This window comes from Loxodonta africana, chromosome 3, assembly GCF_030014295.1.
Source record: "Loxodonta africana isolate mLoxAfr1 chromosome 3, mLoxAfr1.hap2, whole genome shotgun sequence".
NCBI classification, from domain to species: domain Eukaryota; kingdom Metazoa; phylum Chordata; class Mammalia; order Proboscidea; family Elephantidae; genus Loxodonta; species Loxodonta africana.
The window spans coordinates 162,419,116-162,447,006 of NC_087344.1; the positions used below are offsets into that span (position 1 = coordinate 162,419,116).

General features: G+C 36.7%; 1 protein-coding gene across 4 annotated transcripts in view; it reads right to left on the minus strand.

Annotated features, from left to right (window-relative positions):
- The window catches only part of MAGI3 (membrane associated guanylate kinase, WW and PDZ domain containing 3), a 257,635-nt gene that overhangs the window by 55,706 nt on the left and 174,038 nt on the right, over nt 1-27,891 (minus strand). For 2 of the 4 annotated variants that reach the window (XM_064282401.1, XM_064282403.1), the window contains exons 4-7: nt 23,260-23,469; nt 16,548-16,722; nt 13,323-13,402; nt 1,570-1,627 (exon numbers count right to left, since the gene is read on the minus strand). In XM_064282401.1, coding sequence (XP_064138471.1) covers nt 1,570-1,627; nt 13,323-13,402; nt 16,548-16,722; nt 23,260-23,469 — 523 coding nt within the window. Of the gene's footprint in view, nt 1-1,569; nt 1,628-13,322; nt 13,403-16,547; nt 16,726-23,259; nt 23,470-27,891 lie in introns of all 4 variants that reach the window. The other 2 variants (XM_064282400.1, XM_064282402.1) reach the window with 1 other exon arrangement.

The following is a 27,891-nucleotide window of genomic DNA, read 5'->3' on the forward strand; positions in this document are numbered from 1 at the left end:
ATCAAGCCACACGCCACAGCTCAGCTGACTCCATATTAATGTGCATCTTGAGTACAGCCTGCTCTTCTTAATTTACTACATCACCCTCCCATAAAACGAGCTGGCTCTGGGAGCAGTCGTACCAAATCATGTTGCCGCTGCTGCTGTTGCTTCTAACACAGGCTATTCTGCGTGACTTCCCTGACAACTGGGAGCAGGTCACTTTAGGATGTGCCCTAAGCTTGCTTCATTATTGTATTCTTGCTTACTGGGAACCAGAGCGTTTAGCCCAAGATTTTATAACAGGCAAATGACTGTCACCTCTTGACCATGTATTCAAATTCACTTGGAATGGATAATAAGAGAACAAGAATCATTATCTCAGAAAAGTTCACCAGCGTCAATGGCAAATGATAGTTGATGGAAGCCTGGTTTAAAGAGACTAAATAAACTACTAGGGGAAAGAAAAAAATCCCACAACCACAAAAGCTTTTGGACTGGCCTTCAAATATTCTTCTGATTTGAAAAATGATTGTTTGTCCCTTTATTTTAACTAAATGAGGTTTTTTTTTTTTTTTTTTTTAAAGAGCTGCTATATACTTTTACATCATGGTATCAGGAAGATATCAAAAAACACAATGGAAATAAAAATTAGCATAGGCTTTCAAAGGGCCCATATATTGAAAACGTGAAGTTATACACCTAAGGTTACACTAATTGAGTTTGTTTCCTTAGGGTACAAGTAAGATTCTTAGATGTCATTCCAAAATTCTCTCTAATCACAGTGACTCAAGTAACAAGCTACACGTTAGAATAGACTAGAGTTACAATAACAATCAGAGTTTAGGGATGATTACCAGGAAATGGCACTGCTTTAATGCAAACAAGTGCTGGGAAATTAATAAGCAACTATAAAACTGTAAGATTCTTCTGCTTTCTACTTTTCCAGGTAATAAAATATCTTGCCTCTGCTACCTAAGCAACAGGTTCAGACTCTTAGTTTTCAGGAAATGGTAGTGTTTCTGATGCAGATATTTGCCTGAGGCCCACAGCCAGAGGTAATAATTCTACCTATAGCACCTGAAAAGAAAGTAATCCCAGTGGTCATAACAATATAGCAATTAGACACATGAAGAAAAAGAAAAGAAAAACTAGATGTTGACTTTAGCTTTACATTTAATCATATACTTTAAAACTTCAGATTATTATGGTACAATGCCCTTAAAGTCCTTTCATTGCTTTTAGAACCATACCGTTTCAATGTTGGAAGTGACCTTAACAGTTGATCTAGTCCAGTGCTCTCAATTCACAGTTTTTCATCTATGACTTTCCTCTTCAAAGGCTGTAGTACTAATGATAGCAACTCCAGCTATAAATCATCTGGGCAACTTCCCTCTAGCACTCAATATTTACTTCAAAGACAATTTCTAGGGAGCCCAGGGTCAGTGAAGTAAATGCTCACTGCCCCTACCTTCTCATTCCTCTAATTGAAAAAGGTGAAAGCTTGACTGCAGAAGCATGAAGTACTCCCTGAAGGTGTGAGCTGAAAGGAAACATTTGAGAGAAAAGTAACCGTGGTAACAAACTTACTCAACATAGTATGTTCCATACTGAGGATCCTCTATTTTCTCCCAGCCATAAGGAAGTTCTGTAAATAGACAATAGGATTGAGTGAAATACCACATTCAAAACAGACAGAAAATAATTAATCACTGGGTACATTTAAATGTTTTTTATTTCATTATACTAATGTTTGGGAGACAAAAGATGATGGCTTATTTTTAAAGAACAAATGCAGTTTAAGCCTGAATGATGACTTCTTCAAAAGCCATTGAGTATCCCAGTAAGTGATTGGGAGACCAGAACAAAAGGCGACATTAAACTCCATGGTCTTTATCTGAATCACAAGTCATAAAAAAATACTAACTAATTAAAAAGCCATATTCTTTCACTTAAAAAGCTTGATAAAGTTGAAATAAGACATGCTTACCCTGTAGTCAAATACCAGAAGCAGCTGCTTGTTAAAATTTTCACTATTATACATATACATGTCAATTATTCCTATTACATTCTGAACCACTTCTCCCCCATGGAAAGTTCAGCCTTGGGTTTATGATGTTTCAAGCGGGCAATCCAGATTTGCTTAAAACCTAAGAAAGTATCTGTTTTCCCTTGTATCACTTTGACCTGAGTATCTGAAGGAGAATTTAAGCAACTACCAAACCAAACCCATTGCCATTGAGTCTATTTGGTCATAGCAACCCTATAGGACAGAGTAGAATTGCCCCATAGAGTTTCCAAGGAGCAGCTGGTGGATTCAAACTGTCGACCTTCTGGTCAGCAGCAGAGCTCTTAACCACTGTGCAACCAGTGCTCCAGTGCCTTGTGTAGGTAATATTTGTGAAGAGTAACAAAGAAATGTGTTACATAGGATTATTAAATACTGTTTATTCCAAGTAACTTACCAATAAAAATATAAGCAGAAAAACTGAAGGTAGTTGAATTTCTAATAGTTAAAAAAAACAAAAAAAACCTAGTTTTTCCAAAGTGAGCTGACCCTGCCAAGAAATACCCTTTTCCCTCTCATTTTGCCTGCCCTCCTTGTAAAGTTGAGGTTTCTGAAGAACCATTTAACATATTAGTTAGACACAGATTAATCTGACAGGAATACTCCCAGCAAGTGGTTCTAATGCTACCATTTATTTTACGAGCCCAGCAAGAAAGAATTCTTTAAAAACCCACAGTTGTACGCTATGAAGTCCCACACTTATATTTTCAATTTTCTTTTACTGTTTTTCTGCTATGCTGAAATACACACAAACACATACACACATGCATGCACACACACACACACACACACACATATATACACACAAATGAAGTATGCTGGACTGAAAACAGCCTTAGAAAATATCAAAAGGCACTACTTAATTTAGCCTCAGCTATCAACTTTGTGATGCATCAATCTGCTAAGTAAAAATCCCATTATAATGAACCTAACAAACTAAACAAGCTGTTTTGCTCTAATAAAAATTGTTATTCCACATTAAGAATAAAAAGAGAGAATAAATGACCAGGATCTTGATGAAAAGCTCTCAGTCTTGCCCTGCCCCCTTTCACTGCAACATATTTTTCTTCCTATATATGTTGACTGGTGGTTTCAGAGATTGGTGAGTTTTTGTGATTTTCCTTTGAAAGACCTAGATGGAATGTTTAAGGTGGAAAAGACTAGAAAAGCAACTACTATGTGGAAACAGAACAAAACAACTAAGAAGAACTGAGACATACTTCAGTTCATTTTGTTCCTCTGCACCTAGAATGCAAACAATTGACAATTAAATAGGTACAATATTTTATGATCAAGCACTGTTACATGGATAAGAGTGTGTGTGGAATGATATGAGTAAAGATGCACTATAACAATATTATCAAAGCATTATCATTATGGGTCTTCATAAAAGACGTATTTTTAATAGAAATTTTCTTGAAATAGCATAGGAACTGAATGGTGCTGAGTAAGACTGAGTTCAACAAGTGCACCACAACTGGATTCATACTTTGTCTTTAGAAATGTTTGGAGAATTGAAGGAACTATAGAAATATCTGAAAAATTCCATTTTATATCTGAAAAATTCACTAAAATGGATGTATCAATACTTAATAAGGATAAAAGATCAACATATTTCAGTGTTAACTTGGACACTGATTCAGCATTCTAGTTGGCAATCAGCAATAACAGATAAGTACAGGAAAAGAAACAAATATGGTAATATCTTCTGGGTTGCTTTTGGTAACCACTTTAAACTCTCACCACTGACACTACTAGTCTATTTTTTGCAGGGGAGATTAATGCAGATAGACAAAATGGTTTTATTTGCCTATTTAAAATGAAGGCAATAAAAGCAAGACTAAGACATCCAGCAATTTTATATGCCTTCCAGTGGATTGATTTCCTTCCTTTCTTCCCTTCCTCCCCCTGTCTTTCAAATGCAGAAAACAACAATCAAAAGCGCAACACTGATATTGACCTCAGAAAGTTCGTAGTCTAGACAGGAAGACAGAAAAGATAACCAACATAAGGAAGATCAACATGAGTTTGGGGAGAGTGCGGAGGAACGGCACCAGTTGGTTGGTGAGAGCAGCTCTCCAGAAAGCTTTCTAAGGTGCTGCTTGAGCTAGACTTAAAGGATGAGTTCAGACTGGGCAGAGAAAGAGGGTGTTCATTCCAGATAGGTGAAAGGGTACGTGCAAAGACACTGAGGTGTTAAGAATGCCTAGCATTTTCAGTAATTACAAATAACGTGGTGTGGCTAGAGTGAAAGTTGGATGCAGAAGAGTCCTATAAAAACCAAAAAACCAAACCCAGTGCCGTCGAGCCGATTCTGACTCATAGCAACCCTATAGGACAGAGTAGAACTGCCCCATAGAGTTTCCAAGGAGCGCCTGATGGATCCAAACTGCTGACCCTTGGGTTAGCAGCCGTAGCACTTAACCACTACGCCACCAGGGTTTCTGAGAGTCCTATAAGCAAACACCAAGTCACAACATGCCTGGAACACCTTAAGGAGTCTGATCTTTATTTGATGCTGTTAGGACTGATTAAGCAGGACTGTGAAATGATTAAATTTTTATTTCAGAAAAATCATGTGAAGTAGCTAATAAAGGATGAAATAGATGGCGTAAGAGTGATAAAAAAGGACAAATAAGAAAACCACTTGTAAATCCAGGTAAGAAATTATGAAGGGTGGAACTGAGACACTGGTAGTAGGAATGAAGAGAAAGAATGGATAATATAGACAAGGAAGTAGAAGTAATAGATTTGATGAGAACATGAAGTTTGAGGGAGGAAAAGAGAGGAAAGACCAAGATGATTCCAGGTTTCTGGCTCTTCTGGCACAAAAATGATACATTATCAAATATATATTGAATACCTATTATGAACAATATCATTAAGATCACACACAAGCAAAATTTTGCTGAAGATAATTCAAAAACAGTGGTACCAGTATATTGACATGGAAGTTCCAGAAATTCAAGCCAGATTCAGAAGAGGACGTGGAATGAAGTAATTCATTGCTGATGTCAGATGGATCTTAGTTGAAAGCACAGACTATCAGAAAGATGTTTACCTGTGTTTTAGTGACTATGCAAAGACATCTAACTGTGTGGATCATAACAAATTATGGATAACATTGTGAAGAATGGAAATTCCAGAACACTTAATTGTGCTCATGCAGAACCTGTACATAGACCAAGAGGCAGCTGTTCGAACAGACCAAGGGGATATTGAGTGGTTTAAAATCAGAAAAGGTTTACATCAGGGTTGTATCCTTTCACCAAACTTATTCAATCTGTATGCTGAGCAAATAGTCTGAGAAACTGGACTATATGAAGAAGAATGTGGCATCAGGATTGGAGTACGACTCACCAACAACCTGTGATACACAGATAACACAATCTTGCTTGCTGAAAGCCAAGTGAACTTGAAGTACTTATTGATGAAGATCAAAGACTACAGATTTCGGTATGGATTACACCTCAGGATAAAGAAAATAAAAATCCTCACAATGGACCAATACGCAACACCATGATAAACAGAGAAAAAATTGAAGTTGTCAAGGATTTCATTTCATTTGGATCCACAATCCATGCCCATGGATGTAACAGTCAAGAAATCAAATGATGTATTGCATTGGGCAAATCTGCTGCAAAAGACCTCTTTAAAGTGTTACTCTGAGGACTAACGTACACCTGACCCAGCTCACGGTATTTTTCAGTCATCCCATCTGCATATGAAAGCTGGATAATGAATAAGGAAGAATGAATAAGGATTGAGGCCTTTGAATTATGTGGCTGGCGAAGAATATTGAATATACCACGGACTGCCAGAAGAACAAATTTGTCTTGGAAGACGTACAGCCAGAATGCTCCTTAGAAGTGAGGATGGTGAGACTTTGTCTCACATACTTTGGACATGTTATCAGGAGGGACCAGTACCTGGAGAAGGACATCATGCTTGATAGAGTGGAGGATCAGTGAAAAAGAGGAAGACCCTCAACAAGATGGATTAATACAGTGGCTGCAACAATGGGCTCAAACGGAGCAACAACTGGGAGGGTGGTGCAGGACTGAGTTGTGTGTTTCCTTCTGTTATTGTGCATAGGGCTACTATGAGTCTGAACTGACTCAATGGCACCCAACAATAACAACAACCTACTTTGAAAATGACAGTGGGAATAGAAAAGAGAAATTAATTTGAATTTAGAGGAATTTAGAAGACAAATAATATGTGTGAAGTGCCTAGTATAGTGCCTAGGACCAACAGGCAGTCAATAAATGTTAGTTTTTTAAAAAATTGGAATTGATAGAACCTGGTAGTTAGCTGCATTGAAGAGGTGAGGATGAGGAAAATGTTGAGGATGATAACCAGTGTTTGGATCAAGCAACTGGGAGAATGTGACGTCCTATGTTGTGGGCAGGAAGGGAAGGTATACAGAAGACTTACCTCAGTATGCAATGAGGAACATCCTGGGAGAGAGCGCTAATAAGTTCTTGGGAATATGAATTTGGTATTCAAAAGAGAAATGTGGGAAGACAGACGATGAGGACTTGGGAGACATTAACATAGTTAAATTCACAACGGTGATGAAATGACCTCAAAAAACTGTGAATAGAAGAATGCAGAGAAGTAACCTTAGGAGCACTAACATTTAAAAAGCAAATGAGGAAAGTGAGAACAACCAGAAAGAGTGGCCTCAAAGAAGACTGAATAGGAGTGCATTGTCAATGCTACCAAATGCTACAAAGCCTTCAGGACTAAATATAAGGGGTAAAAAAGATCCCACTGGATTTGGCGATCAGGAGGTCATTGGTGACCTTATGAAAAGCAGTTTCCCTGGAAAGGTAGGGACAAAAGTCATTGCAATGAAGAGTAAAAATAAGAGCCTTTAGAAGAGCTGACTTTTTGTTTTGAAAACTGGTTGTGAAAAAGACAGAGGGAGAATTATGGGGGGCACAAGAAAATTTGTTTACTTCTGAGATAGCAAAGACCTAACCATCTTTTTCCTTCCTTAGAAACGAAAGCATTCCCTCCCAAAATTCAAAAGGCAAAACTAGTTCTGGCATATCAAGCAGCCGGTTAGTTCTAAACCCTATGAATTTATCCTTTCTTTCTTCTCCTCAAACTAGGATTTTTCTTATTTAAATGTAGGAATTACAGTTGCTTTCTTATTGTGGAGCTGTATTCAGCTGATAATTTTCTTTTATCATTTTTAAAGCTCCAAATGACATCAACATTGAATGCATTTTAAAACTGTCTTCAGTAAAAATTTAATCTTTCTTTCACCATAGGAGAAATGGGGTAGGTTGAGAGGAAAATGGATTCTTGATATATTTTTAAGATATCTATTTAACTGAAACACTAATTATCTTATTTAAACAGCAGATAAATATGTACACCAATTAAACTATCAGATACAGTGTAAAGACACAGCTAGGTTCTGAATGTCAAAAGACTACGGAGGAAAGGGCAAGTTTTAGAAACTATAAGGTCTTTCTAGAAGATCTTAAATGTTCAGCAAACAATATATTAAATTATAAAAACCTACATTTAAAATGTTATTATTATTATTAGCCCCTTTTGAGCATCTACTCTGTGCAAAGCACCATGGACGATGCCAATGTAAGGTGGATATTGTCTATCCTGAAAATAGCCTACAGGGCTGGGGGTGAGGGCAGAGGAAAAAGGGCACAGTAAAAGTGGTAAAGGTTCATTGAGCATAAAACCAATAGGCTCAAGTTTTCAAATGGTGGGCTTCCCATCACATAAGTAGAGGTGATATCAGAAAGACATACCCAGCTCTTATATTAAAAGGTTTTGAACATTATTATAATAATGCCTTAAGACATAATCAGAATGACTATATAATGTATCACCCATTTTTTAGAGTAAAAAGGGACACTATTAATAATTATGCTGGAATAACGAATAAGTTGAGTTAGTCCTAGGAAAATCAAGACATATGATCACTGTATGGTCAATTTTATGTGTTAATTTGGCCAGGCTATGGTGCCCTATTGTTTGGTCAAATACTAGTCTAGATGCTGTTATGAAGTGGTTAACCTGTTGTTGTGGAATCAATTCTAAATCATAGCAAACCATGTGTGTCAGAGTAGAACTGTGCTCTACAGAGTTTTCAGTGGCTGATTTTTCAGAAGTAGACCATCAGGCCTTTCTTCTAAGGTGCCTCTGGGTGGACTTGAACCTCCAACCTTTTGATTGGAAGCCACAAACATTAACCATTTTCACCATCCAGGGACTCCTTTGAAGTAGTTCCATGTAATTAAGTCAGTTGGACTTAAGTAAAGCAGATTACTCTTCATAATGTGGATGAGCCTCATCCAATCAGTTGAAGGCCTTAAGAGTAAAAAGGGAGTTTTCCCTAGGGAGTAGTCTGCCTTCAGACTATAAACAGACAACTTGCCAGAGCTCATCCAGTCTTTCTGCTGCCTCATCTATGGATTTTTGGGACCCAAATTGACAAAATCCATAGCCAGTCACCTGACCTGCAGATTTTCAGTAAGGTATATGTGTTGCTGGTTTTGTTTCTCTAAGCCAGTCTTCCTAATGTAAAGAGCATTATGGGGAGACACCCACTCTCAGTTTCTCAAGTTTCCATAGAGGAGAAAGAATGGGAGAAATGTTTACAGCTTCTCTGAGCCCCCTTGCTTTCTCCCCCAAGGAAGAAATAATGTCCCATCTGACTGGTGAATTTTAGAGAATTAACTCAATATGCTTGGCTTAGGACCTCTTGGGTTCTCTGTTTTGGATCTGCCAGCCTGCCTGCAGAGAGGGTGCACTCTAGCCTGTTCTCTGCTATACTTGCCTCTTGGGAGGGGGCCTACAGCTCAACTGCTAAGCCAGAGATCGAGTGCTTATTTACCTGAAGAGGTAAAATACTAGCAAGCTCACATAGATGCAAAGTTAAAGTCATGTTCACTTATCATCTGGCATTCTGACCTTATCTGTCTGTCTCTTTTGTCTTATTTCTCTATTGACTCCAAACTAGTGAATGAAGACAGGCTTATTATTTATCAACTCCCCCCAAACATTATAAAGATTAAAAAAATATATCCAAGAAGGGTGACCAAAGTAATCTGGAGGATAGAGTAGCTTCCATTCATCCATTCTGCTTTCAAACACTTAAGTCTCTACTGAAGGGATATACAGATGAATAAGACAAAATCATAGCCCTTAAGGAATATGGCATCTAGTTCTACTGCAATATAATTAGTGCTCCAATAGAGATGGCCCCACGTGGTGTAATGGCTATTGCATATCTCTGCAACATGGTGTTGCAGAGATATGCAATAAGATACTACGGAGCACAGAGGTGAGAAAACTTAATTCAGAACTGGAAGAGAATGATAGTGGAGGCTACAAAGAAATCATACTTTAGATCTGAGTTTAGATGGAGAAGTAGATACAAACCAGGTGGACACAGGGAGTGAGACTGGTTCCAGGCAGAAGAAATGAACATATGACAAAGGCAAAGGTGTGAGGAAATATGTTAGATGTAGAGAAATGAAAATACTTTGAAAAAAAAAACAGAGTATGCTTCAATTATACAATATCTTCAGTATTTCACCAAGGAGTCTAGACTTTATTCTGCAGACAGCAGGGAGCCATTACAGGTATCTAAGCAAGGGAGAGTTACCAAGGAAGTTCTACTTTAGAGAGATTAACTTAGTGTCTGCAATGTTTTTTGATCATGCAGCTTCATGAGTAAAACATTTGAACATGTACCCCAAGTATATAAATATATACTTATTTGCAAATATACGTACTACTCTATGAATATGCAGGCAATAGAACATCCAACAAAATAGAAAACTTAAAAGGAGATGAAGGCTAAATAAACTATCACTGTTTTACCTTAATGTGGTTAAAAAAGCTCCTCTGAGGTATGTGAAAAGTGTCCAATCTGATATTTTCTCACTGTTACTTTGCGCGTGCCTAGTTACATTATCTTCAAGCTGCAATACCTTTTCAGAAATCTTTTTATGCCACATTTCTGTTGGCGTTAGTTTAAAAACTACACAACATAATGTATAAATGCACTTGACTGGCCACAAGTCAACCACAAAACTTCACAGGGCACTTGACAAAACAATAAGGGTACCACATCCATTCTTCCTTCAAAATACTCTGGATAGTGTATATGCCAATCTGCTATATAGAATGAGGAAGAATGTTAGTGCCAATATAGGTATTAAATAATAGCAAAGCTTAATTTCTTTTTAATAGTAATGTTATGAAAAATAAGTTCTAATATTTTCCTCCTGTATATTAATTGGTAACTATCATTTTGGAGACCACCAGCACAAAGGATATACTGCGGGTAGGGGAGGGGAGTAAACCCAAGGAGAAAAACCAAGCAAAATCTAAGTATGTGGTAATCAGAGGACTGGAGAGAAAAATATAACATAAAAGAAAAAGCACGGATAGATAGAAGATAGATGGTTAAATAAAAAAATAGCTTTGTGAAAAACAAATACAGCAAAATGTTAATTGTTATATCCTGATGCTAACCAAAAAGTCGGCAATTTGAATCCACCAGCCGCTCCTTGGAAACCCAATGGGGCAGTTCTACTCTGTCCTGTAGGGTTACTATGAGTCAAAATCGACTGGATGGCAATGGGTTTTTTCATGCTTTCATAAAACTACTCTTTTATCTTCCTTTGTGAAGTCTCTGTTCAAGTCCTTTGGCTATTTTTTTTTAAAACAACTTCATTGAGGTATAATTTACTTGCCATAAAATTCATCTGTTTTAAGTGTACCATTCATTGATTTTTAGTAATTTACTAGGCTGTGCAACCATCACAACAGTCCCATTTTAGAACATTTCTATCACCCCAATAAGACCCCTCCTGCTGTTAACAGCGAATCTCTGTTCCTATTCCCAGCCCCAGGCAACCACTAATCTCCCTTCTGTCTCTAGGGATTTGCCTATTCTGACATTTCATATAAATAGAATCATACAATATCTGATCTTTTGAGTCTTTTTTGTTTTCACTCAGCATAATGCTTTTGTGCTTCATTCGTGTTGTAACACGCATCAGCACTTCATTCCTTTTTATTGACAAATACTATTCCATTTATGGCTATACCACATTTTATTTATTTATTGAACATCTGGGCTGTTTGTACTTATTGGCTATTATGAATAGTGCTGTTATAAATATTTGCGTGCCAGTCTTTGTGTGGACATATGATTTGATTCCTCTTGGGTAGATGTCTAGGAATATGGTATTACTGGGTCATATGGTACATTTATATTTAACTTCTTAAAAGTGTTTTGCATGTATCTATGCCATTTTACATCCACTTTGGCAACATTGAAAGGTACCATTTTCTCCCCATCCTCACCAAAGATTATTATTTTTATCTGTCTTATATGATTACAGTCATTCTAATAGATGTGAAGTGGTATATCATTGTGGTTTTAATTTAGATTTCTGTATATGGTTGCTATGAGTCAGAACGGACTCAATGGTAGTTGCTTTCTTTTTTTTTTTTTTTGCTTGATGATTAATGATGTTGAGCATCTTTCATGTGCTCAGTGTCCACCTGTATATCTTCTCTGGTGAAATGTCTATTTAAATATTTTGCTCATTTTTTAATTGGGCTGTTTATCTTTTTATTATTGAGTTGTAACAGCTCTTTAAAGATTCTGGATACAAGTCAGATACATACTGCAAGCATTTTCCCAGTCTGTAGTTTTATCTATTCATTTTCTTAACGGTGTATTTTGATGAGCGGAAATTTAAAATTTTTATGACATCCAAATTATCTTTCTTTGTATATTGTTTCTATGGTTCATACTTTTTGTATTCTGTATAAGAAATCCTTGCCAATCCCAAAGTCCCGAAGATATTGTCCTATGTTTTCTTCTAAAAGCTTTTTTCTAGCTTTTATGCTTAAGTCTTTGATCTATCTCAAATAATTTTTTGTGTTTGCAGTGAGGTATAATTGAGGCTCATTTTTCCATATAAACATTCAGTTGCTCCAGTACCATTTGTTTCTTCACTGAATTGACTTGGAACTTTGTTTAAAAATCAACTGATCATATATGTGTACATCTATTTCGGAATGCTCTGTTCTGCTCCATTGATCTATCTGTCTATCCTTATACCAATACCACCTGTCTTGATTACTGCAGTTTTATAGCAAGTCTTCAAATCTGGTAGCCTGTGTCCTCCAACTTTGTCCTTTTTAAAGATTGTTTGGTTGTATTTTCATATATATTTAAGAATCAGCTTGTCAATTTCTTCATAACAGCCAGTTAAGATTTTGATTGAGATTGTGTTGACTCTAGATATCAACTTAGGGAGAACGGACATATTAACAATATTGAGTCATCCAATCTGTGAACACAGTATATCTCTTCAAGTATTTTAGGTCTTTATTAATTTCTTTCAGTGATGTTTGTAGCTTTTAGTGTACATTTTCTAATAGATTTATTCCAAAATATGTGATTTTTTAAAGCTATTATAAATGGCTTCCATTTTCTAATTGTTTATTGCTAAAAACAATTCTTAATATTATAATCATGCTGAACAAAACAAAATAACTGTAAATCCTGCTTAGCAATTTTTTTAAATAGATTGCAACTCAATACAAGAATGATTATCTTGAACCTCATTCTAAGCCACTCGTTTTTTTTACCGACGTACATAATTTTTGATGAGTGACAAAAAACAAATATAAGTTTTTATTCATCTGTGCTATGTTGAAGAAGGCATAGCAAACAATTATTGGTGGGGTAAATTCTATATTTATTTGCAAGACTACAATAAAATAGAGCCTATAATATACAAGACAGACAAACATTATTATCTGATGGTCCTTGAGGATAACTTTTTCCACTAAGCAGCAAAAATTAGCTACAGATACTAGCGTACTAAATTAAATATATATTTTGAAGGTTCAACAGGCATAAGGCTACCTACCCCATGACTACCTAATTTATTAAAACATATGGAATTTTAAGTTTGTGTTTAGAACATATGTTAAAGAATGGGTGAATTTATTTTTATTAAGATGGCTTTTAAACAAAGAATTTAATTATATAATATCCAGAAGGAGAGAAAGGAATCTCTCTTGTAAATTAGATGCAAAGACACAATTATCATAGTTAGTTGATTACGATATCCACCAACTGTTTATGTGCTTATGCACATTATGGTTTGTTTAGGGTTTTGAAAAAACTCATTATCTAAGCAAGAAAAGCAAAAAGGGATTAAGAGAATAAATATAGCATAGAAAGGTTTTGAATCCCTACCTCCATCTTCACAGTCTTCAGGGGCTTTGGCTTTCTTACAAAGACGGGGATCCAACCACGTTGTTGTCTTGGTATTGTGGCTGTAGAATAAAGATCTCAATTAGAAACAGTAAAAAGTATTTCAAAAAAGAAAGCAAAGATTAAAAGTGACTAAAAGGTATGTGATGTGTGAACATTTGTCTCCTACGGGATCCACTTGTACACCTCAGATTCAATAATCCTATTGCTCTCAGCTTTTGTCATTTCAAAACTGCCATAAAGTATAATTAATGCTAGAGGCACGCATTTGAGAATGAAGACTCTAAAAGAAGGGATAAAACGCCAAATACAGAATAACAGACACTTATTTAAGCAGTCAAAAATGTTTCAAAGGGTGGGTACGTAGCCACATGCTGTGCATTATCGAGCACAAAAAGCTGCGTGAAAAACCTTGTTTGCTAGCTTGCTGGATTCCTTCATCTCTCCCTTAAAAAACAACAAAAAACAAAAACAAAAAATCTGTATTTATTGAGTGCCTACAATGTGTAAAGGAAGTCCCTGGGTGGTGCAAATGGTTAAACGCTCAACTACTAACTGAAAGATTGGTAGTTCAAACCACCCAGAGGCACCTGGGAAAACAGCCCTGGTGATCTGCTTCTGAAAGGTCACAGCTTTGCAAACCCCCGCTCTAAAACACGTGGGGTTGCCATGAATTGGAATCAACTCCACAGCAATTGTTTTGTTTTTCTATCATGTGTAGGGCCTGTGCTGGGGATTGGGGATATAGAGGTGAATAATCAGACACAGCCCCTGACCTCACAGAACATTATTTTAAAGAAGCCTCTTCAAAATAAAATAGAATAAAATAAAGAAGTTTTAAAGTGGCTGTTTTTGCAACATGCAAGTAAAACAACGGGCAGAGTTAAGCTCGTCTCTACAAAATAATGTTTTCATCAGCACACACCATACATTTAACAGGAAAAAAAAAAAAAAGGAAAAACAAAGAATTAAGAATCCTGCATTTTATTTAAGCAGGACAAAGATGCTTTTAAGAGCAATTTCTGTTGAATTTAATTATAGGTCAGCTAGCTTCAGACAGGTCATCAAGCAGCAGATACTAACCCTAAAACAAAATTGTCACACTGATGAGAAGACAAGTAGTCTTGGTTTAAGTATCTAAAGTACGAAGATATTAAAGAAAAAAAAAAGTCATGGAAGAAAACATTACCATAGCAGTGTGAGAATAACAATGTGAATAAATTATCTTTCCTTGCTGCCTTTAATATGAGATAAACTCACAAATCTCTACCTTGACCACTCAAAGGTAATGAAGCAAATGGCTTCAGGAAATTAATCATATCATCTATAGCTTTTCTAACCCCTGAACTATTTACAGAGGCATGCAGCCATTTCTTACACATTACCAGGTATGATAATAGTTGGTAGGCTATGGTGGAAATACTTTTTTGCAAGCTGAAAAACAGATAACCAATGTTGGAGAAGTTGAAATTCTTTCAAGGAAGTATGTGTTACCCATAGTGTCAGGGATATAATCTTCCCAAACTAAAACCAGTTAAGTCAATTTTAGCAAAATGAAAGGGATCAGGACTCCAGAGCTGCCTAGGAGCAAGCAGATTTGTCAGAAAATAAAAACTCATGGAAATATCTTGATAAATCAAACTCAAAATCTCTACTTAAGGAAAGCTTAACTTTGGTTTCAGAGACTCAAAATTATATTCCTAAATTAGCAGATGTGGCCGATCCCCTAGGATTTTACCCAGTATCTCCCAAGGTAAGGAAATGTCCATAGGGACAATACTCAAAACTTAAGAGCTGAAGCCTATAAAAAAAAACTATAGACCTATGTTAATATTCTTTTCACGTTTTAATAACAGCAGAAACAGAGATCATACATATTAGCTGTAACAAACAAAACAGCTTTATCTAGCAGCAAATAATATTTAACTATAAGGACACTTCTTTCGTAGATTCATCTTCCCCTATAATTTACTAACTTATCCCTGTTTGCAGGGTGAAGTACTGTCAGATTCGGTGCCCCAGAATCTATTTATAAAGATAGTCTAGTCACTTCTACTGACTCATTTCACTTTGGGGTTTAGTTCTAAAGTCAGCATGAAAGTCAAAAGTCTAAACCACCCTTGAAAACCTCCATAAATTTTCCATAGAGTGGAACATACCTGATTTTGTCTGTTTTGTACAATCCTAGTCATTAATTTTATATAAATGTGTAATGTAATCAATAATGTGGCACACACGGTAAAAAGAACATCACATACACAAAACCATGTCTTTGAAATGCTAGAATCTCACATGGTACAGCAAGGTGCTCACTCTATAAGGAACATGTGGAACTGGGACCAATTAAGGGAAGAGATTCAAGATTCCCACCCCTAGCTCGTTTCTGAGTATATGTTCTTTGAGTGTAGTGCCCAGCCCTCACTATTTTAATTATTCAGTTATTATATTCTGTAACTTAACTATACTAATATTCTACCTCTGAACAAATTAAGAATGAGAATTACAGCCACATAAGAATATAAAATTCTTCATAATGAAACTTCTGATAAATTATCTTCATATTATTCTTCCCTGGTGCACACAATGTATAATTTTAGGTAGGTCTAAGACATGTGGTATTCAATATCTCTAAAAGTAGTTTCTTAATAGTGCTTTCCCATAAAAATAGATTTATCTTTTTGTGAATTTATATTGTACCCATTTCTCTGAGGATCAGTGATATTTTCCCCCATATTATTTAACTATATTTACCGACTGAATATATCATAACTAAACTTTAGAACTGAAAATATTTAGCTCAGATAATAAATATCCTGCCCCCTCCTCCCACCCCTCCCACCCTGCAAATGATGGTAATTCTTGAAATGCTCCTTAGGCTGGACAATCTAACAAAAAGTTAGTGGAGGAAAAAAAAGCAAAGCAAAACACCTTTATTCTTTATATTTTTCATTATCAGTGAGAAACGTGATATAAAACCAGAGGTCAAATACACTATTCCTTTATCCAAGTCAAATAACAATGAAATGTCACTCAGAGAAATAATCAGATTAAGAATCAGCTCTAGCTTGTATGAAAAACATTTGTAAAGAAAGAAAAAGAAATGGAAGCCCTGTGAAACAGACACACGTCCAAAATGAGGTAAAAACAAATTCATGACAAGCCTCATGGTGAAGGGCCACATTAGAAGACACACAGACATCTGCTTACTCAATGAAGTAGATCATCCCTGTGTCAGTGTAGGCCATTTCCCAGTTTTTGGGCAGCGGTTCCAGGTTCTCATCTCTCATCATATAATTTCTAAAGTCCATGGAGCTATTGGTTTGGTTGTAACTTGGGACGGTCTTCATCCAGTCAGATGACTCAGAATGCCTGTCTCTGTTTTCTGCTATTATTCAAAACAGAACAGCATGAAAAGTGGGTAAAGTTACACTCTTCTTTAAACAGCCCTCTTGCCTTCACCTCAAATAAAATGCCAAACATTTATTGCAAATGTTCTTGTTTATTATGAACATATTCTTCTATATTCTTTGAAATAAAAAACAAACATATTAAATTTTATTCATTCACGAAGTGGCATTAATCCCATGCAGCACCTCTAATACTAGTCTGGGAAGGAAGCAAAAAAGCACTAGATCAATTCAGCATATAATACCAACAACAGCAGCAGCACCAGCAGTGCTTCAACAGTCCTTTTTATGTCCCAGGCTCTATTTTAAGAACTTTACATTTATTAACTCGTATAATCCTCACAACAACCCTGTGAGGATATACACTTACTCCTCACTTATCGACTATCTCATTATCTAATATTTTGCTTTAGGACAATAGTAAATCTACTATCCAACTATTTTGTGCATTAACGACGTATGTCTGGCAGTAGAGAATGCCAAGGTGTGAGGTGAGAGTAACACTGGCTGTGATGGTTAAAGTTATGTGTCAACTTGGCTGGGCCATGATTCTCAGTGGTTTGGCAGTTATGTAATGATGTGATTTGGTACCTGTGTAATGAGGCAGTAATCTTCCATTTTGTGATCTGATGTGGTCATCCTCCATTTTGCATGATGTCGATTTTCTAATAACGACCTGGTCTTTGGAACCTAATCATTTCAGTAAGTGAGGTGCTGTTGTTGTTGTTGCTACTAGGTGCCATTGAGTCGGTTCCAATTCACAGTAACCCTATAGGATACAGTAGAACTGCCCCATAGGGTTTCTAAGGAGCAGCTGGTGGATTTGAACTGCTAACCTGTTGGTTAGCAGGTGAGCTCTTAACCACTATGCCACCAGGGCTCCTAAATGAGGTGTGGGTATATTGTTTTTATTATCCTCATTTTATAGAAAGATAAGGCACAGGGAGGTTAACTTAGCTAAGATTACACAGCTAATACATTAGCAAAGCCAGGATTCAAATTTAAGTGGTTACATCCTTATCTCCTATACCAAGTGCCTGGTACACATCTAACACAAGCCTCAGATGCCACATAATATCATATTAACAACTTCAAACTGCAGGCAATGCCTCAGAATCAGAGACTCTTAGAAGAGGCCTTGGATATCATTAGATACCATTTTCTACAGTAACTCAATTCCAATTATTCTTTATCCAGCCAAGTTCTACAACCCATTAATCCTACTACTTACTATCTTTCACTGTTCCTCACCTTCCCATTCCCCAGCCATGTCCTCTTTGTCCTGCTTTCTCAACTAAAAGTTCCATGATCAACCCATTATAATCATTATTTTGCAAACGACCTTGATTCCCTTGCCTCAACTTCACTTCATCATACTTGCCTGGCTAAACCATAAAAAAAAAAAAAAGCTTAAATCCTACTCTCCACTCACTCCATGCCAGCACCCATGCAGCTGAACACAAATAATGCTAACCGGTTTCACTTTAAATTCATGGTCACTAATCTCGGGTAAAAAACCCAGTGATCTGTTTCCGTAAAGATTACAGCCTAGGAAACCCTATGGAAAGTTTTAGTCTGTCACACAGGGTCACTATGAGTCAGAATCAACTTGACAGCACACAACAATAGCAACAACCTCAAGTGGAAATTTGATGATACATGGCAATCATAACACATTTTTTTATTTTATATTTTTAATTATTGAACTTTAGATGAAGGTTTACAGAACTAGTTTCTCATTAAACAATTAGTAAAATTTTCTTTTTTTTTTTTTACACACACTGTTTTGTGACATTTGTTACCAACCCTACAACATGTCAACACTCTTCCCTTCTTGACCTTGCATTCCTCATTACCAGCTTTCCTGTTCCCTCCTGCCCTCTAGTCCTTGCCCCTGGGCTGGTGTCCCCATTTAGTTTCCTTTTGTTTTATAGGCCTGTCCAATCTTTGGCTGAAGGGTGAACCCCAGGAGTGACTTCATTACTGATCTAAAAAGGTGTTTGGGGGCCATACTCTCTGGGTTTCTCCAGTCTCTGTCAGGCCAGTAAGTCTGGTCTTTTTTTGGGAGTTAGAATTTTGTTCTACATTTTTCTATAGCTCTGCCTGGGACCCTCTATTGTAATCTCTGCCGGAGCAGTCAGTAGTGGTAGCCGGGCACCATCTAGCTGAGCTGGACTCAGTCTGGTGGAGTCTATGGAAGTTGTGATCCATTAGTCCTTTGGACTAATCTTTCCCTTGTGTCTTTGGTTTTCTTCATTCTCCCTTGCTCCCAATGGGGTGACACCCCTGGAGTATCTTAGATGGCTGGTCATGAGCTTTTAAGATCCCAGACACTACTCACCAAAGTAGAATGTAGAACATTTGCTTCATAAACTAGGTTATGTCAATTGAGCTAGATGTTCTCTGAGACGGTGGTCCCCACAACATTCTATGAAGCTTCCACGACCTTGCCTTGGACAAGTTGTGCTGGCTTCCCCAGTATTGTGTGCTATCTTACCCTTCACCAAAGTTACCACTTATCTATTGTCTATTTAGTGTTTTTCCCTCCCATCTGTCCCCTCCTTTGTAACCATCAAAGATTGTTTCTTTTTGTGTGTAAACCTTTTCATGAGTTTTTATACTAGTGGTCTCATACGATATTTGTCCTTTTGAGATTGACTTATCTCACTCAGCATAATGCCCTCTAGATTTATCCATGTTGTTAGATGCTTTACAGATTCATCATTGTTCTTTATCGTTGTGTAGTACTCCATTGTGTATATGTACCATAGTTTATCCATTCATTTGTTGATGAGCATTTAGGTTGTTTCCATCTTTTTTTGCTATCATGAACAATGCTGCAATGAACATGGGTGTGCATATGTCTATTTGTGTGATGGCTCTTATTTCTCTAGAATATATTCTTAGGAGTGGGATTGCTGGATCAAATGGTATTTCTATTTCTAGCTTTCTAAGGAAGTGCCATATCATTTTCCAAAATGGTTGTACCATTTTGCATTCCCACCATAACACATTTCTTTAGTTGATTCACTCACACTTTCCTTGGTAACTATTTCATACCTTCCTTCTCCTCAAATCTACTACTATTTCTTTATCCCTATTCTTATTTGATGACCTTGTTTCCTATTTCTGAGAAAATACAGGCAAGTAGCAGAGAACTGCAATAAGCTCTCACCATTGCATCTATACAGCCACTGTGCTCATTTACTCCACCTTCTGTTTCTACGGAAGAACTCTTTGCACTCCTAGCCAAAGCTAACCCACTAATTGCAAATCATATCCCATCTACTCTTGACTACAGCAATTCTCTCACCCTCTCTCCTGCATCACCAATCCTCCCTATCTAGCAGATCATTTCTATTTATATACATGTTATTTCTCCGTTCACTAAAAAGAAAATAAACAATTGTCTTTCCCCTTTAGCAAGCACTCCATTTCTCTCCTCTTTATACCAAAACTCCTTGGAAGAGTTTATACTTGCTACCTCCACTTCTGGAAGGAGCCCTGATAGAGCAATAGTTAAGTACTTGGTTGCTAATGGAAAGCTCAGTGGTTCGAACCCACCAAGCACTCCCCAGGAGAAAGATGTCGCAGTCTGCTTCCATAAAGATAACAGCCTTGGAAACCCTATGGGCAGTTCTACTGTGTCATACAGTCACTATGGGTCAAAATCAACTCGATGGCAATGGGTTTGGGTTTGGTTTTGGGCCTCCACTTCTACCCTTCCAATTTTCTCTGGAGCCCTTTTGACAACGCTCTTTGCACCTCTCATCAATAAAACTGTTCTTATCGAGGTCACCAATGACCTCCACATCACTAAATCCAGTGATAATTCTCAGTCCCCATCTTACTTGAGCTGTCACCAGCATCTGACATAGCTGATTACTCTTTTCTTTGACACACTTTTCTTTGTGTGGATTCCAGGACACTGCACTCTCATGGATTATCCCTATTTCACAAGCTCTTCTCAATCTCCATGACCTCCATATGTTAGAGTGCCTTCTCAGAGTTTTGTCCTTGGACCTTTTCTCTTCTCTTTCTATACTAACTGTCTTGGAGATCTCATCCAGTGTCACTGCTATAAAAGTTATACGCTGATGGTATGCAAATGTGTATCTTCAGGTCAGAATTTAGACTTTTAAATCCAACTTCGAACATTACATTTCCATTTGGATGTTCAATAGGTATCCCAAACTTAAATGTACCATGTTGCGCTCTTAATACTCTTCCCCTCCCAACCCCCCAACCCAAGACTGCTCCTCTTGCAATCTTTCCCATTTTAGTAAATGTAACACCATTCTTATAGATACTCTGGTCAAAACTTTCGGAGTCGTTTTTGACTCTTCTCTCTCACACCTCATATGTAATCTGTCAGCAAATGATATTGGCTCAGGCCACTTCTTACTACCTCTTATGATTTCACCTTGTCTAAACTACCATTCATCACTTAAATTACTGCAATCACCTCCTAACTGGTATCCCTGTTTATGCTCATGCCCTTCTATTTTCTATTTTGAATACAATAGCCAGAACGAGTCTGTTAAAACATATTACTGTTCTACTCAAAACACTATAATCGTTTCCCATCTCAGAATAAAAAACAAAATCCTTCCAGTGACCTTTAAGGGCCTATATAATGTGCATCTCCTCCCCCCACCCCCATCATTATCAGACTGACCTCACTGGTTACTACTCTACTCCTTTCCAACGACTACTCCAACCACACTAGCTCCACTGTTGTTGTCTGATTATTCCAGGCATGCTCCTATCTCACGGTACTGATATGCATAGTTCCTTTTAGCTGGAAGGTTCTTCCCCCAGATATTTTGGGCCTCCTCTCTCAGTTTTCTCAAAGCTCCCTTCTCAGTGAGGTCTTCTGTGCCACTCTATCTAAAATTGCAAACTACTCCACTGCTTTGGCTACCACCACTTTTTATCCTCCTTCTCTATTTTAGTTTTCTCTTTAGCATCATCTAACATACAAATAAATAATACATAAAACACCAGAAAACCAAACCCATTGCCAATGTGTCAATTCTGATTCACAGCAACCCTACAGGACACAGAACTGCCCCCAGGGTTTTCAAGGAGCAGCTGGTAGATTCGAAGTGCCAACCTTTTGGTTAGCAGCTGAGCTCTTAACCACTGCACCACCAGGGCTCCGAATAGTACATATGTTATTTATTTAGGTTTGATAGTTTCTGCCTCTCCCACTAGAAAGTAAGCTCCATGATAAGAGAGATTTTTATCTTCGTTCACTGATGTATTTCCAGCACCTAGAACAATGTCTGTCTAGCACTTAGTAGCTTAGCAAGTGCTCAATAAATATTTGTTGAATGAATAGCTGAATGAAACGTACTTTTAAAAAATAATTTCAAATAAAATCAATACTAGAATATTTTTGTTAATGCAAGGCAATAGTCTGAATAAATTAAGAAATGTATTGTTTTTATCTGGAACGTTTTTGTAGTCTCATTTACGTACAGCCACATTTAATGTTCCAAGACTTCAAAATTGCACTCCAAATTCGTTCATCTATTCAACAAATACATGACTACTGAGGGATTCAGGGAAAAAAGACAGAAAGATCTGGAAAAGTATACTTCTTCCTTAGAATTCACCTGCTCAGACTTTCAGCCTGATAAGAAAAAGAACAGGATGCTTTGGGAAAATAACATGATAATGGGCTCTGCACAAATTCACCCATTTGTAGGAAACCTGCATAAAATATTATTTTAGTTACTACTGTGTCCCAGGTACTGTGTTTGATGCTAGGGATACAGCAATGAACAACAACAAAAAAAACAAAACAAGCAAAAATTCCAACACTTATAAAGTCTACATTCTAGCGTTTTGAATAGAATTATTACAATAAATGGCACTGAAATTAGTTTTGCTGCCATTCTGTGCTTTCCTACTTAGATTCTCAAGTACAAGTAAGAACCTTCTAAGCCCTCAACACATTATATAGGGGTACTCAAAAGCAGGAGATCCTCCACCATTGAAATTCTGTTGGTTTAGCATTTAATGAAAAATAGAAGCATTTAACATCCAAATTTGGAAGTTTGCTTTGAGTGGATTCAGAATTTAAACTCAAAATATTGCTAACAAATCTCTCAGTTAATTTTTATTGGGATATTTCTAATCCCTCTGTACTTTGCTTTGGTTGATGACTATATCTGAAAACACCTAAATTTTCATCATATCCTGTAAAGTAGGAGTTGGTCAGAAATGAATTTCTTATATCTTTTAGACAGCAGGGTAATGGCATATTATATATTACTAATGATTTTTTAATGATAGCTTGTAATTTATCAAAATTCCCACTTTTGACAACTGCAGCTTATAGGAGGTCTACAAAGATATACTTTGCTCTACACACAATTTTTTCCAAATTTAGAATCCCATCACTCTGCTCCATATGCTTGGTGAAAAAATTTACTACTTCCAATTCAATGCTATGGTAAAGGCAACCTAAAGATCAGTTAGAAGTTGTTCATCTATTTACAAACCTGCATTTCCACTGCCATTAATAGCTTCCTTGTCTTCGTCCTCTTCCTCTTCAGGAAGAGAGCTGTCCATTCTTTCCATCTTGCTGACAGATGTAGTTCGTTTTCTTTGGGATTCTGTGTCAAACTCATTATCAAAGAGAACCTGATCAACAGGATCTGGCTGGAAAGGGCTGGGTTCTGCTGGTGGCTTGGGAGTTCCATAGAAGTTTCCTGGAGTGGACAAAAATAGCAGCAAGTGAAAGTACTCATGTTGAACTAAGAGTTAGAACATCATGACCTAGAGTATCTCTCTGCCTTGTCATCTTATATTGACCTTTTTGAGCATCCACCATTGACCAAAAGGAGCCATTACCTTCTTAAAGGTGGGGGATGGGGGTGAAAGGTAGAAAGAGGAGCAAGAATTAATTTCTCAAGTGCCTATGAGACCAAAAGCACAATACATTATCTATCACTATCTAACATCTTAATACTACTCATACTAAGGCCAAGAAGTTGACTTTATGTACGTAGATTCTTTATTCCAACAGGGCTTGTTCTACATGGGTTCTGAATAGGGACCTAATTTGTTTCCTTTACGTGAATTTAAAAGCATCAATGCTCTCATGTAAGACTAACTGGTATAAAAGGTGGGAGTAAAGAAGGAGAAAACTAAATAATTTTGTTCTAATGTGAAACATAACTATTTTAGTCAAAAGAAGAAATATGTGTGGAGGATAAAAACTAACTAGTTTGTGCTGAAATGAAGGCTGTTTATACAAAGGTAAGTTTAAAATGTTTTCCTAGGCATTCTAATTGTATTATTTTATCTGACAGGTTATTGAACAAATGAAGACATTACTAGTGCAATTCGATATTGGCTTACTTTCAGGAAAGCAAGAAATACTTTAACTTTTATATGTCAAGTCTTGAGGATCAGTAATTTTTGCAGCAACAATAAATATTCCAGAATAGAATGAAAACAATTGAACATCTTCTCCATTTATCATGTAATCCCCATTAGGCATCCAAATACAATGGGAAAGTGCCTTAACAGTTGCCAGAGACTGCTAGTTTTAACCTTATAGCAATTATTACTCTAACGTTATAGAAAGTTAAATATAGTCAAGGAGCAAAATACTCATGATTTTTTTTTTTTAATCACACCTCAAATCATATTCTTTTGTTCCTAAGGAGGTAATTCAGATGCTCACATACATAAATTAGTGAGGAAGATAATTGATTTTTTTCCTAGATGAAAAAAAGCTTAGGTTGTTCACTGTAACACTGAGGGAAATCTAGAATTAACATGGTTTACACTTTAAATCATGCATGCACTGAGAAGGCAAGCACTATGATGAATTATTTTTTACAAATTTGACTTTGAAAGGTAATTGCCATCAAAATATTCGAGAAAAAAAACAGTGAAATCAAATTAAAATTCTTTTCGGCAACATCCTGATTCTATTCCCTTGCTTCCAAATCCATGTTTAAAATGGAGTTACGCCAGTCATGCGCAGGAATACAAAGATTCACGTTAAAACAGTCTAAGAGGATCTCTGCAACCTTCTGGCCCATAAGTAAAGCAAGGAACCAATGGAAGCCAGTTTACAGTTCTCCGGGACAGAGGGCACAGAACCACTCCAAAGGGAGGTTTGGTTGTTGTTGTGTGCCACCAAGTGGATCCAGTCTCGTAGCTACTCTACCGACAAAGTAGAACTGTCCCATAGGACTTCCAAGGCTGTAATCTTTACAAGAGCAGATGGCCCAGTCTTTTCTTCTTATGGAGCTGCTGGTGGGTTCAAACCACTGAGCCTTTGGTTAGCAGTTGAGCGCTTAACCACTGCTCCACCAGGGTTCCTTAGAGGTTTGGTTAGGGAATAGGATACTCTAGGATCTCAATTTTTCAGGTATTATGCCCAATAATTACATTATCCAAGAAACTGGATGTACCAGGAGAGGGATGAGAAGTCCACCTTTTTTTGTAAGGATGGTAGTAGTATTACTAGAAACACATTTTACTGAGGATTATTAGTAATTGTTATCTAACTCTATAGGGTTGCTATGAGTCAGAAGTGACTCGATGGCAATGGGTGTGTTTTTTTTTTTTAAATCTAATTCTAGGAAGTTTAATATTTTTCCTAGGGTGAAAATGAGAAAAATACAGGATATTGTGATTGCTATCCATAATCACCAATAAGATTTTAGGGCTTTGTTTTACAATAGCACTATTAATTATTAAGTATTTCAAACATATGAAATTACAGAGAATAATATTAGAAATATTCATTTATATATACATTCTCCAGTTATTAGCTTTTACAAGGTTTCTTTTAGATCTCTCCTTTGCTTTTTTTTTTTTTAAAGGACATACATATATGGTTACATAGACAATTAAAGCCCTAATTTCCTGTCTCCATCCTTCTCATCTCCTCCCTTAGGTAACCACTGTCCTGAAATTGGTGTCACTTCCCAATGTATTGTGTTCATCTAGGACATACGTATAAATATTCATAACATATAAACACACAACTGTTTTCATAATAGCTTCATAAAGTGTTTTCATAACATTTCATATCTATTTTGATAAACAGTATCATACCGAACATGTCTTTTTGCAACTTGTTTTTCATACAATTATAATCCTAAGACTTATTCATATTGGTCATGTAGATCTAACTCATTCAACTGCTGTATAATAGTCCATTTCTATGAACAAATCAAAATGTATTTTATTCATTCCCCTTCTAAAGGAAAGTTGTTCCATTCCCTCATGGTTTTAAACAGCGCTACAATGAATATTCTGGCACATCCTACACATGCGCATGAATTTCTCTAGAGAAGACAGCAAGAGACGGAATTGCTGGGTCAAAGAGTAATGTTCACCTTCAAAAGTACTTGTTATTGCCAAGATGTTATCCAAAGGGATTGTATCATTTTATACTCTTAACAGCAGTGTATGGGAGTATCCAGTTTCCCACAGTATCAGACTTTTCCATTTTTGTCAATCTGATAGGTGTGAAATGGTTTTTGACTGTTGTTTTAATTTGTATTTCTGTGATAATTACTGGAGCTGAGCACATAATAATTAATAATATGTGATATGCCTCTTTGTCATATACTAAGTTCTTAAACTTAATGGGGGAAAATGTAGCAGAATATTTTGTGGTCTAAGTGCAGAAAAGGGCTTCTTAAATAAAACTTGGAAAGTACAAATCATAAGGAAAAAGTGATAAATTTGATACATGAAAATTAATAATTTCTGTTCCATAGGAAACACAGGACAAGGTTAATAGGTGACAGAATGGGAGAAGATATCTAAAATGTCTAAATCTACTAAGGGATTAATATCTAAATATCAAAGTATCTCAGAAATATCTGAAAACCAGAATTTGAAAGGAATCACATTTACAAAAAATAGACAAAGCAAATGAATACATAATTTTCAGAAGTCCAAAAGACTAGTAAGTATATGAAAAGATACTCGAACTCTCTGGCAATCACAGAAACTAAAATTAAAATGAGATACTACTTCCACAGTCATTAGATTGACAAAACTGTAAAACTGGATAATGCCAAGGGTTGACAAGGATATGACAGCTCAGTTGCTAACTAAAAGGTCAGCAGTTTGAATCCACCGGCTGTTCCTTAGGAACCCTATGGGGCAGTTCTACTCTGTCGATAGGATCGCTACGAGTTGGAATTGACTCGACGGCAATGGTTTGGTTTGGTTTTTGTTTTTATAGGTACTACAAGAGCCCTCGTGTACTGCTAGTGGGAATGTATACTGAAGAGCTGTCTGACACTGCTTCATCAGATTAATTATATGTTTACACTCTGATCCAACAATTCTGCTCTTACGTATATTGACCACAGAAATTCTTACACAGGTCAACAGAACGACACGTGCGAGAATGTTCACTGCAGCTTTATCTGCGGTGATCGGGTGTTAAAGGCAATCTGGGTGTCCATTATTAGGAGAATGATTCAGTAAAATGCAGTGGATTCACACCATGGAGTACTGTGTAGCCTTTAAAAGCAATGGATTACACGTAAATACATTGTAGCTGATGGGTGAATCTGAAAGTCACAGTAATAAATGAAAACAGTAAAAAATTGAGTGAGACATGGACACCTGTAACTTGCCATTGAGTCGATTCCGACTCATAGCGACCCTATAGGACAGAATAGAACTGCTCCCTAGAGTTTCCAAGGAGCACTTGGTGGATTCAAACTGCCGACCTTCTGGTTAGCAGCGGTAGCTCTTAACCACTTGCCACCAGGGTTTCCTGAGATACAGACACAGTACAATGTAAGAATAAAAATATGCACAAAAGACACAATATGTATTTTGCAAGAACCCATACAAACAAAAACGTACACATTAAACACATCAGAATGGTCTCCTAAACGGGGGAGGTGAAATGAGAATAGGCCATCTGCATAAAAATAGAAACAAATAAGTAGGTGTCATTTCCTCTGAGAGGTCTTCACTGGCTACTTTATCTAACACAGATTGTCTTATTATTTTCTTTATATCTCTTGTTTTATCTTTCCTAATACTTATCTCAATTTATAGTTATTTTATGTATTTGTTTTTTTTACTGTCTCCCTCATAAAATGTAGGATTTATGAAGGCAGTATCATGTCAATCTT